This window comes from Astyanax mexicanus, chromosome 12 (genome assembly GCF_023375975.1).
Source record: "Astyanax mexicanus isolate ESR-SI-001 chromosome 12, AstMex3_surface, whole genome shotgun sequence".
In the NCBI taxonomy this organism is placed as follows: Eukaryota; Metazoa; Chordata; class Actinopteri; order Characiformes; family Acestrorhamphidae; genus Astyanax; species Astyanax mexicanus.
In genome coordinates this window covers 29,515,485-29,530,494 of record NC_064419.1, presented here as the reverse complement: position 1 = coordinate 29,530,494, position 15,010 = coordinate 29,515,485, and the positions used below count along the sequence as shown (strand labels likewise).

The following is a 15,010-nucleotide window of genomic DNA, read 5'->3' as shown; positions in this document are numbered from 1 at the left end:
ATTTCCAGGCTAAACCCTGAAGATCTGTTCAGAAGGCAGAAATGCATTTCACACTTTGAAGGCCTGCTCACTGCAAAAGCTAAACCATAGAATTCACATTATTTATTCAGACCTGTATATCAAACCATTTTGACTATGTGTATAGCAGGTGATAGTGACTTAAATCTGTTCTTTTTTATTATATATTATGTATCATTCATATCATATCATTTGTTTGTCAGTGTAGATGGCAAATTACCTTGAAATTCACATAATGTGAGCATAATGGGAAATGGACGACAGCAGTGAGTGGAGTTTTCAGTACAAGAATTGCAGGGAAAGGACCTCATAAACATTTGGGGTGACATCTCTGTTCAAACTAAATTAGCAGGATTATCTTACAAGAGGACAAAAGGAAAATAAAAAGGTAAACCAATTTAAAGAAGTAGACCAAATATCCTAATCTTTTTTTACAAAGAGCTAAAATGCATTCCCTGTGATGAGCCCAGCTATAAGCCTCTAGAACTGCTTGATAGTTCCAGTGATGCAGCTGAAAGTTAAACCCCAAGCTTTGTTTTTTTTTTTTTGCATGATCGCAAATCAGTTTAGGAGCATGAAATGTCTGGAAAATTGAATTTAGGACCCTTTACTGTGTGAATGTAGCCTTAGTGAACCCTTGTGTCTTTTTAGCAGAGTAATCATTATCTAGGAAGAGACCCCTCTCTTTAGGAAATCTGGGAGAAATCTGAATTTATTCAGTACAACTGTTGCAATGATCAATGATGGTATAGTTACTTTGAAAAAGTAATCCGATTACTGATTACTTCTTTAAAACGTAACTTATAGGGCTGGACCCGAATATTCGGGTATTCGGATATTCGTTCGTTGAGTAGGTATTCGGTTTTTAATTTTGGTATTCGGATATTCGTTTTTTTTCTCCTTTCCAGAGTTCCACCTCACTCTAACCACTTCTGTTCTCGCGGGTCCCGTCAGAATATCTTGCGCGCGGGACAGAACTGAACTGTTATTGGCTGGAGCGGGAGTTTAATCCAGACGATGCGGGAGCAAATTAATAAATAGTTAAGAAAACTGTAATAATTGTAAAAAAAAAAACCTAAAGAAAACTCTCAACGCGCAGGATGGACCGACACACACACGCACACACCGATGGTGTTTGGACTGGGGTAAGGAACGGGACCACACTTCAGCGCTGCTGTTTTAATAAATATATAAGTAAATTTGAAGCATTAAATGTAGTTTATTTAATTTATATTAGGAACGTGGGGCGGGAGCGGCAGAAATGTGTATGTGGCGGGCGGGCGCGGGATTAAAAGAAGCAATTTTTTTGCGGAGCGGTAACGAGACAGAAACGCGGGAGCGTGGAAGAGTGGGTTTAAAAATCAGTCTCGCGCAGACCTCTATTATACATGATAAAAAAAATGCAGGCTCTTCGAAACTGATTTATATAATAAAACGTAAGGGGTAATGTGGCAACAGTAGGGGCTAAATCGGTTACAAAAGCCTGGCCTACAAAAATGATGTCTGAACGAATTTCCTCTTATCTAATATAATTTAAAATGGTTTAAAAATATAAAATAATTTCTAAACAAACGAAATATTTAATATTGAGCTTATAGCCCAAGTGCAAAAATACAAAATCAGTAATATGCCCTGCACGATCCTTTAACCGAAATAGACCAAGTACAGTTTACAATGACTGTCCTCTAATATAATCAACAATGTTTAAGAATATAAAATACTTCCTGAACAAACGTTTTTTTTGTTTGTTTTTTTAAGCAAATAGCCTAAGTGTGAAAACACAAACAGCAATTTACTGGGCTGGCTTGCGCAGCGGAGAAACCGTGCAGCAGCAGCCTCCTAGCCTGCTTACGCAGCGGATAAGCCGCGGTGTAGGGCAGCAGAAATTCCGGGATAAAAACACAGAAAAAATATGGGGTGAAAACACAAAAATCCGGGATAAAAACACCAAAAATCCGGGGTGAATATGTCTCGTCGGTCAGAGCAAATTGAACATTTTACAGTGGATTAAAGGGGCCGTGATTTGCTTTTTTTTTTTTTACCTCTTTTTTAAAAAAACGAATATTCGAATATTCGCTTCGAATCAGTGCCGAATATCCGGAGCTCAAAAAACGCTATTCGGGCCAGCCCTAGTAACTTAGTAACTTTATGGATTACTTAATTTTAAAAGTGACTAAGTTACTTTTAAGCTACTTTATTAGTTACTTTCACAGCAGCTGCCCCTCCTCCACCCATCCCCCAAACCACCCCCCACACATACACACCTGCCACCCCAACATAACAGTATTTTCAAAACTTACTTTACTGGAAGCTTTGCTTCACCTTTGGGACTTGTTCTGTAAGTGTGCCGCTGTGACTCAAGATGTTTCTTCAGATTTGATGATATGTTTTTAAAGCTAGGTAGCACATTGTTGCAGCACAGAATGTACACCCAACCTTGGCATTGTCATCTTTATCTGTATTTACAGCTAGAAAACATGAATCACTCTCCTCCCTCCAGGAGCTTGGTGTGTGTGAGAGTGTGTGTGTGGGAGGAGAAGAAAAATGGAGGCTAGCTGAGAGTGTGTGTGTGTGAGGAGCAGAAAAGGGGAGGCTTGCTGTGTGTAAGTGTGTGTGTTTATAAAAGGAGGATATGGAGAGTGAGGGGGGCTTGCTGTGTGTGTGTAATGGGGAGAAAGGGAGGCTCGCTGTGTGTGTGTGAGATGGAGAGAGACGGAGGCTCCCTGTGTGTGTGTGTGTTTTGTGTGTGTGATGCGGAGAGAGAGGGAGGCCCGCTGTGTGTGTGTGAGATGGAGAGAAAGAGGCTCCCTGTGTGTGTGTGTTTTTTTGTGTGTGTGATGCAGAGAGAGAGGGAGGCTCGCTGTGTGTGTGTGTCTGCGTGTGTTCAGCCCAAGCTAGATTTAGCATGTTAGCTTGTTAGCTCATTAGCCTGTTGTTATTTTTGCGTGGTAAACACTTTTTTGACTATCCTTTCAACACGTCTAGCTGGGCGCTACAATATCATTTAATCTGATTACTGGATTGGAAATAGTAATGCCTTAGATTACTCATTGCTGAAAAAAGGAAAAAAAAAACATGTTACTGACATCACTGGTACTGACCCTTTTTTCTAAGTGTTCTTTAACCATGCCAATAAAATGCCCAACAAAGCATAACAGAGTCAGTGGCCACCCTCACTTCAGGATGTGAAATTTCTACATATTCCAGAGTGTAAAGCACCCCTGTGTATTTCATCCCACTGACCTCTCAGATGTGTGAAGGGGGTTCTGCTCTGTACAAAGCTCCTCTCTATGTAATTGTAAAGGAATGGACTGTTCCTGCTGATGGTCTGATCACATCCAGCACTGACCTTCTCAGTCACCTGAGGAACATCTGCTCTTGTGCTCTTCCTTACTTACTCACTGTATTACACTAATGTACAAGCATCACACTTAAGACTTTACTCATAGAGAGAGAGAGAGAGAGAAAGAGAGAAAGAGAGTGACAGAGATAGATAGATAAATAGATAGAGAGAGGCCACACAAACCGAAGTTTCAGATCATAGCCAAACCTCCATCTGCTATTGATCACCAAACCCTCCATCAAGAGTCAAAGAGTGAGAAGCAAGAAAAGACTTTAACTGAGCCAAGGAGGGCTAGAGAGAGAGAGAGCAAGAGAGAGCGAGAGAGTGAAAGAGAGAGAGAGATCTGTTCCCACAGGCACTGGGTGTGTCCTGGCAGTTATAAAAAGCTTTTGGCTCGGCACACTACTTATTATTGTGGTTTTAAAAAAGAAAGAAGAGGAAAAAGATAACAGCGCTCAGCCGGAGGAGGAAGGAGACCCACTATCAGAATCAAAGGCTGACTTCATGACGTCTCAGCTCGATTTACTCCTTTTTAATGTGCTTTAATTAATCTGTGCATGTGTTTGACCCAGTTTTGGAAATCCTTCCAGGAAAAAAACAATCCCATCCAGATACATGCAAACCACCCCTCACACACACACTCACACACACACACACACAAAGTGTGGCAAAAATGTCTCAAATATGATCTCTTCTATCATATGTGACAAACGACATCAGGAGGACATGGTCGCAGTCAAAGGCAAAAAAACGTTTAAAAACAAAGTTTAATGAAAGCAAACACTCAAAGCAATTACATGCCCAATTACAATTACATTACATACGGTAATAAGGTGAAACCTTTTAGACAAATGTCCAATATGGGACACATTCTGTGTGGCAGTGTGAACACCAAAAAATAAAAAATAAATAAATCAAAATAAATCTGAATCTGACTTTTCAGTTTCAATTTAGGTCACTTTTATATGTGTATAGAAGTCCACTCCATATCAGCAGTAATGTGACTCATTTGCATCAATCCAACTTGACATCTTTCAGGGAATGGCTTGGGAATGCCCACACCTGTACAAGCTACACACCTGGCTAGTGTGTTCAGAGTTAAATTAATAAATAATAATAAATGATCATGTTACATTTCTTACAACTTATAAAATGCCTGGAGTGAACGCAAACAAAGTCCATTGTACCTGTACTACTTGTATCTGAGCAAATGGCAAAGTAAAGCAAGTAAAGTAAGTAAGTAAGATTTCTAAGACATTCCATTACCACCCACAGTGGACAGTGTAGCAGGAGTTAATGATAATGACCAGCAGCATTTCGCTAGAATGCAGGAGACATGGCAAAAGTAATAAAACATGATACCAGTCTTCTATTATTCTGACATTTGAAAGTGTATTTTAGATGTAAAAATCTTTATGACTAAACTGAACATGAATACATCCATTATTCAGCTTAACATGCAACTTAAAAGGTTATGGTTACAAGCATACACTTCTAGAAATAAAGTTTCTAGGATTCTTTGTGTACTGCTAGATGCAAACTAAAGAGGAGTGGAAGGAATTCTTCTGCAATCCTGGTGTCAAGGTTGGAAAACTGTTTAAAAAATGTCTGCTTCAAAATGAATAATTTTCAGGATTTTTTACAGTTTTTTTTTGTAACGTTATGATTTCCACTTTCCACTCGCTAACTAGGACTCCCCCTTTACACAACACCACCAGTGCTGGGAAAGTAAAGGCTAACATATGCTTTCTCTAAGACACGTAAAGCCAACCAACCACATATTTTCCAACTGCTGCTATCATAACGCAACTGAACAGAACACAGAACACAGGAAAACACTAACTATCCATTGTGTTACATCAGTTATCAGACTCCCACACTGGCTATCATCACTGATGGGGATAGACGGTGGGGTATCGTACACACCCAGAGAGAGTGAGGCCGGTCACGCTCCATGAAACCCCTGGCCACAGATGGCTATGACATCACCCGGGACTGAACAATGCAATTTTTTACATGATTCATTTCAACTGATTCACGTAATGTGACACAATAGATGACTCTGTATTGCTGATATTAAATAATCTGTAATATAGGAGGAATAGTAGAAACAGATTCTATTAAAAAACAAAAAAAATAATGTTTTATCAATCTAGATATAGTATTCTACTTGCACCATACTAGACAGAACCAATACCCCCCCCCACCCCCCCCCCCCCGCATGTGCACACATGCACTTTCCCAAGGTTGTGTCTGATCTGCTGCTGCTTTATTAGGTCATAAAGGCAGTGCAAGCTTGTCAAAAATCTTTTTAATCCCTCTAGACTGTAGACTTGATGCTAACCAACATAGGCATTCCTTATGAAATCATTCTTTCCATTCCTTCATCTCATGCCATCAATGTGATGCCTTTCCAGCTGTGGAATTCCAGTAGAGAAGAGAAGAGAGGAGAAGAAGGAAGTAGGAAGAAGAGAGGAAGAGAGAAACAGAGAAAATAAAAAAGTTGAGAATGGAGAGACAAATGTAAGAAAGAAGATAAATGATGAGAAAAGAAGGAAGGACAGAATGAGGAAAGAGAAGATAAGAGTTGAATAAATAGAAGTCAGGAAAAAATAAATAAGAGAATAACAGAGAAGAGGACAGAATAGAAGAGAAATAAAAGAAGTCAAAACAGAGAGAACAGAGGAAGGAAGAAAACAAAGTAGAAGAAAAGAGAAAGAAGAGAAGAGAAGGATAATAAAAGAAGACTGAGGAGAAGGAAAAATGAAAAGATGAGAGTAGAAAAAGAAGAGAAGATGAGAAGTGAAGAGAGAAGTAAAGGAAGAGAGAAGAGCAAAATATAGGATGGGAAGAAAAAGGATGAGACAAGAGAAAAGAAGACAGGAGATGGGAAAAGAAAAGAGAACGTAAGAAAAGAGAGAAGAAGAGAAGAAGAGATGATATGAAAAGGAGCGGGAAAACAAGAAATCTGAATAGAGAAGAGAAAAAGTTCAGATACAAGAAAAGAAAAAAGATATAGAGAAGAGTGAAGAAAAGATAGAATAAAGGAGGTCAGCAGATTTCAGTTTGTATTAAAGTTTAAACGCTATTTCTCTTCTTGGCTCAATTTCTTTCTTGTGGTCCAGAAGTAATAAATCAACACTGCTGCCAGGGCAAGTCATCACACACACACACACACACACACACACACACACACACACACAAACACACAGAGCAGCCATGGTACATCATAGGGAATGTGGTTGCCTCTTCCATAAAGCTCTGATAACACAATGTCCCCACACATTCATTTTAATATAGTGTGATGTAGTATAAAAAATTTACAAGATATCAAATTGTAAATTAACTAAAAGCAAATCATTAATTGGCACCACAGAAAACATCCATACAAGAGCTGTATGTTATATTATCCATGGTAAAAAAGATGAAAAATAGAATTTGAATGAATGTAAGTAAATAAAACAAGTAACTAAGTAACTGGCTCCTATTTTGCTCTGGACCAGATAACAGATATTGACACCATGCCTAATAAAGCCACACCCAACCCCCAGCACTGAGATCCCCAAGTCTGGCAAGTTTGGGATGAGAAGGGGGGTGATCGTCTAACAGCCTGATGTCATTAATGCTCTTGTTGCTGATTTCAATCAAATAAGAAGAAGAATCCCCTCCCTGAATTGTAGAGAGAGTTACTCCAACAAAAGCAGGATAAAATCATTTTTTATATCATAGATTTAAAAAAACAATGAATAAACAGGATTCAAACCATAATAGTGCCCCCACTGTGTCTATAATTTCTAAACTTTATAGCATTAAGTCATTTCATTCACGTGAGACAAATAATTTATTTTGATTGAAAATGATTCAATGGCCAGATTGAAGTGTAGGAGATGTACAGATTTCAATTAATTTCATTAGATGCTTCTTGTCGGCTTGATATGCAATATGTAGAAATTGCAAGTTTATTTTTTTTAAATACATTCCAGTAATTTATATACTTATGTTATTCATTTTTATAATAAACATTTGCCCAATGATAATTTTGTGGTAAATTAGACATAAGAGAGCTGTAGGACAATTTGTAAAAGATTTAATAAGGATATGAAATGATAAGCAAGGAAATCACTAGAATATTTTGATGATTTAGAGCACCCCTGGGTAGGGTGCCACTTCATCAAAGGGTACAGCACACACAGCGGCAATTTACCATGGCCAATTCACCAATTTATGTGTTTTTGGGTGGTGGGGTAAAACCTGAATTTCTTTCACAGCCTTGCTCCAACATATTTTCTGCGTGCAAACTAAACTTTGTGGAGATTAACCAGATACAGCATGTGTGTGACCTTACATGAAACCACTGAATCAAAGTGTACACAACACATTAGATCAGCAGTTACACCCAAAGAACACATCCAAGCAGTGCTAGCGCTAAAACCAGCTAGCGCTCCTGCCAAATGGCCATTTCAAATCAAACACGGCCTCTCAAAAATCTGCCATCACAGCAATTACCACACAATACACTGCATGTTGTTTAGTATTACAATGTTAAACATTTCAAGGCACTCTTCTAGCTCTTTTTGCTGAGTTTATTCAGTCTTTTATTGCTGATCTTTACCCACAATTTGTTTTTGTTTTTAAATGAAGTGAAATGTTCCCCAGAGACATTATACAAGATTACAAGCAAACTCTAAACACTAGCTAATATGAAGCACTTTGGTTTAATGTTGCTTTTTACTATGCTCATGTTTTAATACAAATCAGTTCAATTAACTTAAGCCAAGGAAAAAACACCTGATTTTTTTGATTGATTTACCCTATTTGTCATTCTACTTATTTATTTTTTACAATCATAATCAAGTTAGATATTTGGTTAGATAAATTCTAAACCATTTTTTTAGTTTAGAATTAACTTAGAGGTAAGATTTATTTATTTGTACCATATCGGTACTGTACAATCCTGTCTGATAACTGGTCTCATTTCTGTTGTATTTATTGCAGTGTTATAGTCCTATGTTGCACATACGTTACACATAGCATTTTATATTGTCTATGGAATTGTTGCTCCATGTGCACCGTTGTTCCGGAGGAATGTGATTTTCTTACAATATGTACCTGTACTTAGGTGTAATGACAATAAAAGCCTCTTTACTTGACTTGAAATTTCCATAATCAAAGCTAAACAGATATTAAATAGATTTTTTTGTTCAGATTCAATTTTTTACAATCAGAGCCAAAGCATCAGTCTTAAAGGAAACTGTTGGCCAACTTCTAGGAAGAAGATCATCTTAATCTTTATCTTTTTCATTGGTGGTAGCACTGTGTGACAGGTTTTGTCTGAGCTAGTGAGAACTGGAAAAGACTAAACCAAATAAATTAATAAATAAAACAGAATTAGATACTTTAATTATTTGAAACCTGCAGTATGACCTCATTCTTACTTTAGTGCAGAGCTTTTTACCCTTTCTTTGACAGGTTCCACTCTAACTACAGCAGAAGGGTGTAGAGAGTAGTGTTGTTTTCAGAGGTCAGACATTTGTTTCAGATAATAGCTGGAAATAAGCTCTTTCTCTCACTTTCTACATTATTTGTAGAAATTTACTCTCCTTCTTGCTCTTACTCTTTTGCCTTGTGTCACTTGTGGCCTAATCTCATTTCATGCCTGAGCACTACCCTACATAAGAAAAAAACACAAATGTAGTATTTTATTTGTTAAAAATAAAAAAAAATAACCATTCCTTTATCTTAATTTAATATAATTTCAATGTCCCCGTATTTCAGTTCCGAAGAAAAGGCTGACACTTAAAAGCAAGGTGTAGGAATACAAATGAATAGAAATTGGAATTGTTTTTTTCGTACCTAGTCTGTTTTTTCTCTTTCTTGGTTTATCTTGTTTTTTTTTTGTTCTCTACACCTGCTCTTTTTTTATCCCCTTCCTTTTCACTCTTTCCTTTTTCCTCTCATGCTCTCTCTGTCTAGGTGTCCAGCTCTCTCTCTCTCTTTCTGTAGGTATGCTCTGCATCCTCAGCGTTGTGTGTAACAGGATACTAATAGGATCACAGTAAAGCCGGCAGCGCATGGATTTCCTTACGGCTTTAATGCTTGACTGAAAAATCAATGTACACATTTTCCACATCAAATGCTGCCGAGGTATGAGGCTAATATGGCTAACAAATAATGGAAGCTTAAGTCACCCAAAGTCTTTCTGGGTCACACAGACTTCCATTACCTCACTGACTACACTGGCCTCATCTTTCCTGATCAGCTACACTTGGGGTAGAGTGGAGATTTGCGAGAGTTTGATTTTTTGATTAACCGTTCCATTAAACCAGTAGGAAGAGAGATGCAGCTAATGACTTAAAGCTAACAACAGTCTCTAAACCATTCTTAGTTTTTTGCATCTTTTAGTTTTGACTGTATTTCACACAAACACATATACACACAATATTCACATGCACACATACACGCACAATCAAAGTGGTATCTGTTCAAACAAACACAGCAATCACATCACTGGCAGCATGCCAGACAGCTTTTACACCGTGCTGAACAGGCAGATAAAACAAAAGGTCTCTCTGGTAACAGGCATCACAGCATGTCTCTGACTTAGAGCTGCAGTCTACACACATTTAATTTTTTTTTTTTATTTAAAGCTTTCAGAAGTTTGCTGATGCGGCTATGGAAATTTCTGGTAATATTAACATATTTATATTTGCATTCCAAACCAAACAAAGCATAATTATGTAAATTGATCAAGAAGTCTTACCTCAACACCCAAAACTGTATAATTTGCAAGGTGTTGTGAGGTTTCTTGCTCATGGCAGCGTGACATGAATCATCTAAATTTAATCAAGGTCTTCTAATGTCCTGATAACAAAAATAACTTGGACCATTTCTGGTTCCAGTTTGCATCTAGGCTCACATCTGGCCGACTTTTGCATGTTCCATCGCCCCGGTTGCAGAGTATAATACAGGAATCTAAGTTTAAACCATGTTTGGCTTACTTCCACAGGCCATACATCAGCCAAGCTTGAGACGATTCTTCATGCTCACTGGGTGGTTACTGACCATTGCATACCAAATATGTTAGAGTTGTTCTAACCCTCCAGTCATCTAGCCAGCACAATCTGGTTCTTGTCAAAGTGTCTAACACCTGTCAAGATTCTTACACTTGCTCATGACAGGTGCTGGTTGAATAAGATCAATGTAACTTACTTTACTTTTCAATGTTTTTTCAGTGCATAGTTAAAAAACTCACACTTGTTCCCCAGTGTCACAACTGTCCATTGACGAACAGGTTGAAAGGAAGATAATACATGATCAGTGAACTAAAAAATTAATAATGGATGTAAAAAAAAAGGTGGTCAAAATGTTATACTTGATTACATTATTGCTGATAGAAAATATCATGGATTGGCAATGCTGCCTCCAAAACACTATGTCATAATAGCATATCACGTTCTATTTGACAAAGTCGCTCAGTTTGATGATTTACATAGACACAGATGTTTGATACCAACTGGTGCACATAAGCCTCCTTTATACTTAGCTCATATATTAGCCTCATATTGCTAGTACAAATCTATACATGCAACAAATCTTACACCAGACTTGTTTTGGCTCATCAAATATAATTTAACTAAAACAAAATGTTAAAAAAGTTATTCGCATCATTTTAATGCATCTGGACCGAATACACTGCATGTTTAAATCTGCAAGCATATGTGTTCTGAGTTGGACGTTACTGTTGTGGTGGGGATCCTATTCTCCGACTTGGACAGCTGGAGGTTTGAAGCGTGCTTTTTTGTGCTTGTTGATGGAAGAAGTGAAATGAAGTCTTGAATGTGTGCTGATGTTGGAAAGGCCTTATGTAATGTTTCACGGCTCCCAGACCTGTCAGATGTTGGTTAAATGATGAATTGAAAATGCAACTCTTGTGTGTTACTTACTGTAAGTGGAGAATTGAATGTCCATGGTGAACGCCCACCTTCATTATTATTATCTCTCTCTCTCTCTCTCTCTCTCTCTCTCCCTCTTTCTCTTTTCTTCTATCTGTCTTTGTTTTTGAATCTGGTTCTACATATTTTATTAGTAAGCTTGTCTTGCTGCCTTCTATGTCAATTTTTAGATTTTAAGATGCACTTCCCATGGAAAGTTGGCAAAAGTACAGATCCTTCAAATGGAATCTGTGCTACGATCCGAGCCGGGAAATATGCTCCTTGTTAAAGAGTCGTTCCCTTTTGGAGGACTCTCCAATGCCAGCAAAAACTCCAGGATCCATAATTGCTTTTCTTTTGGCAAACCACAGGTTTTTTTTCAGCGCTTTGAGAAAAAAAGGCATGGGTTGGGAGTGATGTAAACTGAAATAGATGGCCATGGTTAGCGCAGACATGAGTGCACCCATATGAACCCATGTAGTTGGGCAGCATGCTGCTTTGGACCGAGTACGACACAGTGGCACAGAAAATCGGCTGAGCTAAAATAAGAGCTTGAGGAGGAAATGTGAAATCGGAGGAAACATACACAAGCAAGTGGGTTTCTGGACAGAAGTGGTTGGGAAAAAGCCCCATTTGTGGGTTTTTATGCATTGTGCTTACGTATGTGGTGTAGTTGGTAATCAGTGCTAAAAATAATGGTGTTTTGAATGTGCATTTAGCTTTATATGAAGGCTGAACTAAAGGAGAACAACTGTTTGTACTTATACAACGTCCACATGAAGCCGGCAGACACATCTGAATCATGGAAATTCAAAGCAGTGAAGGAATGAATTAAGGCCAGCTTGAAGCTTCCCAACAATTCCAAATCCAAGAGTGATGTAATCAATACAGATTTGGCATTAAACACTGCTGCAAACGCAAAGACATTATGACGTCCATACTAAACCAGTCTAACTTCATCAATCCATCGTAAAACCTCAGATCTTGTCTATACAGCAAATCTACATGACCTCACTGAAAGTTGCATTGCTAAGTGATTGTATTAGTGATGTTAGGATAAGAAGTGATTTGTTATAAGCAGTTAATGGACTCCCTGGTGTCTAGATACACAAACAGCACATGGCCAAAACAAAAGCATGTCAGAACACAAGGTTACCCATGGTACATACAGCACACTTAAATTGGTATCAATTGCTAATATTAGCAGTTACGGGTGACTTTCTCTTTTGTGAAATCAGCTGTTTGTGGCTCTTTTTGTGACACTACTTATATATGTATAACCATGCATTATACATGAGTATAATGTGGGATTGTGGGAAATCTGCTTTAGATTATTTGGCTCATTTAGTTTCTACTGTATATAACATTCTGCCATGCAGACCAAAATTAAATTAAAGTTAAACTGAGTGAGTAAAAAACACACTGTTCTCCTACCAGCTGGTGTGTTAGCACAATCCTGATGAGCGGCTCTGTGGACAGGTTGAAGGACAGGGCAGGCAAGGGCTCCACCTTTAGAGAGATCAGGTAACTGGCCACCTGGATCTTATAGTCTTTATAGTCCACAGCCTCGTTGATCCTAAAGATAAAATAAATAGTAGTAAATTCAGCAACACAGTAAACCTGCAGCTCACTGGCACTGGTAAGTGGAGACTAGGGCAGTCAATACCTATCATATTAATTGTTAAGTTATTAAGAAAATATTTTGAGTTTAAAAAAAAAGATTGATGAATCATAAACAGATATAAATATTTTAAAATGGCAACTTTCTATTAGAATGAAAGATTTTTATAAATGTCAATGGAAGGCTGTGTAAAAACACTCTATTTCTATTGGTCCATTCATCATAATAATTTTAAACAATATACAGAACAACTACAGGGGTTGGACAATGAAACTGAAACACCTGGTTTTAGACCACAATCATTTATTGTGGCGACCGACAGTTCTGGTGGAAACAGGAGAGTTAAGGTGCACATTTAATTCTGACGTGATTTGGGCAGCCATGGTTTTATGTTTTTTGGATACAATCCGGGTTAGCACCCGAACATCCCTTTCAGACAGCTTCCTCTTGCGTCCATAGTTAATCCTGTTGGATGTGGTTGGTCCTTTTTGGTGGTATGCTGACATTACCCTGGATACCGTGGCTCTTGATACATCACAAAGACTTGCTGTCTTGGTCACAGACGCGCCAGCAAGACGTGCACCAACAATTTTTCCTCTTTTGAACTCTGGTATGTCACCCATAATGTTGTGTGCATTGCAATATTTTGAGCAAAACTGTGCTCTTACCCTGCTAATTGAACCTTCACACCCTGCTCTTACTGGTGCAATGTGCAATTACTGAAGATTGGCCACCAGGCTGCTCCAATTTAGCCATGAAAACTCCCACACTAGAATGACAGGTGTTTCAGTTTCATTGTCCAACCTCTGTACGTGCATGGCATTGGTTAAATGTGAAAGTGAAAATAGAATAAATATAGAGAAAAAAGGTGATTTAGTGGAAGATTGGCAAAATGCTTTGATGACAGTATAAATAAGAGATGCCTAAAGATGAATTAAAAACACAAATTTTTAATTACTAAAATACTAGAGCAACATTGTTACTTGCCAAATATCTGGTTCTGGGAATCACCATGTTTTTACATCCCATAATCTAAATGTGTTCTTATCAGTAGGTGTGTGAGAGAATACTGAATTATTCCTGGGTTTTTCTAAACCAGATTAGGAGAGCTGTCGCCAGTGCTAGTCTGCAGCGTAAAGCAGGCCAGCAGCTGCTGTCTGTCTGACAGCTGATAAACGCTAAATAAATTACTGAAGCTGGTTACTGATCTGACTATGCGTATGTGATTTGGAAAGGCAGTTACAGTGCGTGTGTGTGTGTGTGTGTGTGTGTGTTTGCGTGAGGGTGTGTGTGAGCATAAGATGGGAGAAGAGTGTTATCGGAGCAGCTAATGGCTGGGAGTATCACACAGCAAACTAAGTGGTCAGACAAAAAAGAGACTAAATGATAAGAACGCTATGTTCTGCTGCATCACCACAGGAAACACACATCACAAAGATGAACACACACACAGACACAATTCTAACACACAACAGTACACACACAAAGGTCAGAGATGGACCGACTCAGATAATGGAGGCAAGCACCCCAGGAATGAGTGTGAGGGAAACAGTGGTGTACCTGGTTCGCAGGGGGCTGATCTGTTTGTAGTAGTTGTGCATATTATGGTAGAAGAGGCCCACAATGGTGGTCTGGGCTAGAGAGAGAGGAAATAATAAACAAAAGAATAGACATGAATGAACCACTTATTTAAACACATAAACACTGCTACATGCATTATAAACTATATATATTATTTAGACCAGTCAGTGAGAGTTCTGACTATGGTTAAGACTAAGCATGGAGAAAAAGGGTTTAGCTACTATGCTGTTTGCTGACCTTAAATTACAATTTTAAACAATTACACAATTCTTTCAAGAACGGTCTGAAAACTGAATAATCATTAATATCCATATTCTATATAACTTTTACAAGATATAAAACATGACCCAAATCACACCTGCTACACAAGTTACAATTTGTGTGTGATTTGTATGGGTTATTTGTATAGAAATGGTTTGATTTCCAAAGGGGTTACAGCAATCAAAGGACAATCCTGTGCAAATAATGCTGTTAAAGCATGTCAAAGGATTTTTTACTATATTTTACCGTCTCAAA

At 38.1% G+C, this 15,010-nt stretch overlaps 1 protein-coding gene across 3 annotated transcripts in view; it reads right to left on the bottom strand.

Annotated features, from left to right (window-relative positions):
* adgrd1 (adhesion G protein-coupled receptor D1) overlaps positions 1-15,010 on the bottom strand; it is a 92,339-nt gene that overhangs the window by 40,200 nt on the left and 37,129 nt on the right. For all 3 annotated transcript variants that reach the window (XM_049485958.1, XM_049485959.1, XM_049485960.1), the window contains 2 exons: positions 14,474-14,549; positions 12,727-12,868 (listed from right to left, as the gene is read on the bottom strand). In XM_049485958.1, the coding sequence (XP_049341915.1) occupies positions 12,727-12,868; positions 14,474-14,549 (218 nt within the window). The remainder of the gene's footprint in view (positions 1-12,726; positions 12,869-14,473; positions 14,550-15,010) is intronic.